Below are 3,184 nucleotides of genomic sequence, written 5' to 3' on the forward strand. Positions count from 1 at the left end.
TTGTGAGAGAGGAGGTGGGCCTTGACTGGGGACCTGTTGCAAGGGGAGGGTGAGCTGGCACCAGGAAGAGGGTTAGACGAGCGGCCACCGTTGGAGATAGCCTAATAAGCAATAAGGAAGGGAATTTGTTACCCCTTAAACGAATTAGAATTTCAGTAAATGACATTTTAAGGGTGTATAAAAATGATAACATTCCAAATTTGTAAAAATATCAACATTGATACATTAAATTTTTATCATGTTTCAAGTTTTCATTTAAAGTTGCCAATTTTTGCTAAGATAACGTTGTACGTCAACCAAAAACTACACAAACATAATTAAAGCATAGAGCTAAATGCGATATAAAAGTCCAAACGTTAGTCTTAACCGATATCATTAATAACAGAAAAAGACAAATCGAGGGGTGTTCGTGTAATATACAAAACATGAAGGTAGTAACTAACAAATATGTTCTATCATTTTATAGTAACCTTTTAAAATACCTATGACTCACCCAATTGGCGTCCAAGAACTCACACTGACCGTTAGATTAAAGTCAACCCAACATTTGACCACCTCATCTCATTTTAGATTTTACTACCACATTCACTTCAATGAAAAGGTGACCGGCGGGGGAGACCCTTCCTCCGGTTCACCGAGAAATCCGACTGCATCGATGTAACCGGGAGACACTCGGTTGCACGACCAGCGGATTTCGAGCTTCTTTTTTTCCTCACGATCTCGGTAGTGGCAGTGGAAATGATTGTACGGCAATCGACACCGCCTACCGCAGCCCCGTTGCTGGCGCTAGAACCCGAAGAAGTCCTCAGCGAAATGAACGGTTCGAGAACCGAATCCGGTGTCATTAAACCGTCATCAAAACCGGCTTCCGGTAAAGTGAGCACCTCGCAGTCGTACAAGTATTCGGACATCATCCCCTCGCTTGTTAAAATATGGTTAACCTGTTGGAAACAAACTAGTTTATTAAAACTGGGGATGAAATTAATAATCAAAACAAGTTATATTAGAAATTTGTTGGCAAATGAGGAATTTATGGTAGATATAAACATATATACTTGTATTCATTTCAAAATTAAATATACTTTAAGAACCGTGGCAAGTGTATAAGACGGTAAATAATTGTTTACCCGACTACATTTATCTTTATCTTTCCTGTTAAATCATTACGTAAAAGTTTAGAGTAAACTGTCAAAATGGTCCCTGAGGTTTGGTCACTTTAATCCAAAACTCAAACCTTTTGAATCTGGGTCTTGTGGTTTCAATTTTGTTGTCATTTTCATCCAAAAGCAAAATCTTGTCAGATTTTTCAGTTAACATCCAGTTTTTTTGTCATTTTCTTCCCTTTTAATGAAGGACAAAATTGTCATATTATTTTAATTTATTATAATAAAACATTAAAAGACCATTTTACCCTTCATTAAAAGGGATGAAAAAGAAAAAAAAACTGGATCTTAACCGAAAAATCTGACCAGATTTTGATTTTGGATGAAAATGACATCAAAATTGAAACTACAGGGACCCAAATTCAAAAGGTTTGATCTTGGACTAAAGTAGCGAAAATGACCAAACCTCAGGGACCGGTTTATCATTGTACTCAAAAGGTTAAGATAATATTGGTTATGAAAATAACAGGCTACATGTGTGTATGTATTGATGTATGGATACACTAGCATACATATGCATAAATACATGTGTGGTATATATATGGAGTGTGTGTGAACACTGAACACTCTGTGAGAAATAGTGAAATACAGATATTTATGTCTGCATATCATTAAAATAGATAATAGAATACCCCTTAAGAATCTAAATTCAGGTTTAAAATCAAGAAATGTAGTGTTTCAATTAACACGAAAACACTACACACACACTTGTATATATATATATATATAGAGAGAGAGATGAGAGAGAGAGAGAAACCTTGCAATAGATGGAACAGAAGAAATACGGATCTTGAAGGGCTCTATGGCAGCTGATGCAGCTATTGCTTGAATTTCTACAAGCTCTTGTTTGAAGCCTTGGATTCAAAAACACAACTTTTGCACTGTTTGTAGTGTAAGACTGTAAATAGAATATAAACAAACAATTAACCACATAAAGATATATATTCACAGGAATATCGAAAGGTGATGAAATAAATTAACTAACAAAAACATATATACAAAGTTAAAAGTTGAACACATTGAATTTTATTTAAAAATTAAAAAAAATCACTGGAATATCAAAAGATGATAAAACAAAAAAAAAAATTACAAAATTAAGTATTATGACTCACTTGAACATAGGAACAGTCCATCAATTTCTCAGCATCACCAACCCTAATAACATCATGGTACACATACCTCCTTATCTACAAAACCAAACATAAAAATAAAAAAAAATAAAAAATTAACGTTAAAATTTTAAACAAATTGATGAATTATACTTCAAACGGTTAATATTTAGAAACCTGTAGGAGACGATGAGAGCCGTGAGGTGTGAGACAATGAGGGCAAATACCCACACAACAATCAAGACAAAATATGTTTTTCTCGTTCTTTCTCACATCATGATGTGTTTCGCATGCGTCGTAGAATTTCTCCGACAAAAGTGTTTCCAGCCACATAGGTAAGTTTGCTGATGACGATGATTCAACCTTAAAATCACAAAACAATAAAGAAAATATTATGAATTGTTGTGAATTTTTATGAATTAGGGTGGTCAAAAGATGAGAAATTAAGTTACCATTTTGTTGGAGAATTGAGAAGATGATGAGGTTGAAGAAAAAAAGAAGGAATTTGCAGAGATTTTTAGAGAGAGAAAGAGGGAGAGCGGCGGAGGTGCAGAAAGGAAGAAGTGATGGAAGAAGGTGGAGGTGTGGCTATCCGATATTTAAAAAGGTCTGGTCTTTTTGGCTTCTAGCTTCACAATTTTTCTGTTTTTTTTTCTTTTAATATTATTTTATTATTATTTGCTTAGGATTTGACTATTCAAATCATTACCTAAGTGTTTTTAATTATTATATTTACGGTGTAAGAAAATTTATTAGACTGCTGGGTATGGGGCGGGAGTTTGGGCGTGGGTAGGGGGAAAACGCCCAAGCCACCACCCCGGGTGGGCATGGGTTTCGGCGTGGCCCTTGGGGCATGGGTTTCAAGCCGGGCGTGGGGCGGTTTAGCCATCCTAGTTGGCTGAATATCATTGG

The 3,184-nt window shown here is 35.5% G+C and overlaps 1 protein-coding gene across 1 annotated transcript; it reads right to left on the reverse strand.

Moving 5' to 3' along the window:
• Positions 1-342: 342 nt before the first annotated feature.
• Positions 343-2,844, reverse strand: LOC110928277. Its single transcript, XM_022171369.2, has 5 exons — positions 2,725-2,844; positions 2,450-2,635; positions 2,276-2,350; positions 1,921-2,061; positions 343-941 (listed from the first exon to the last, which is right to left on the reverse strand). Exons 1-5 carry the CDS (start codon positions 2,725-2,727, stop codon positions 591-593), a joined length of 756 nt encoding a protein of 251 aa, XP_022027061.1. The 5' UTR covers positions 2,728-2,844; the 3' UTR covers positions 343-590.
• Positions 2,845-3,184: the final 340 nt, after the last annotated feature.

The sequence above is a fragment of the Helianthus annuus genome, chromosome 16, assembly GCF_002127325.2.
Source record: "Helianthus annuus cultivar XRQ/B chromosome 16, HanXRQr2.0-SUNRISE, whole genome shotgun sequence".
Taxonomy (NCBI): Eukaryota; Viridiplantae; Streptophyta; class Magnoliopsida; order Asterales; family Asteraceae; genus Helianthus; species Helianthus annuus.

Coding starts and splice junctions, on each gene's coding strand:
- LOC110928277 (XM_022171369.2), bottom strand. Junction 2,062..2,275: donor TGGACTGTTCCTATGTTCAA/GTGAGTCATAAT, acceptor TTCTATTTACAG/TCTTACACTACAAACAGTGC. Junction 942..1,920: donor TCTGTTCCATCTATTGCAAG/GTTTCTCTCTCT, acceptor TGTTTCCAACAG/GTTAACCATATTTTAACAAG.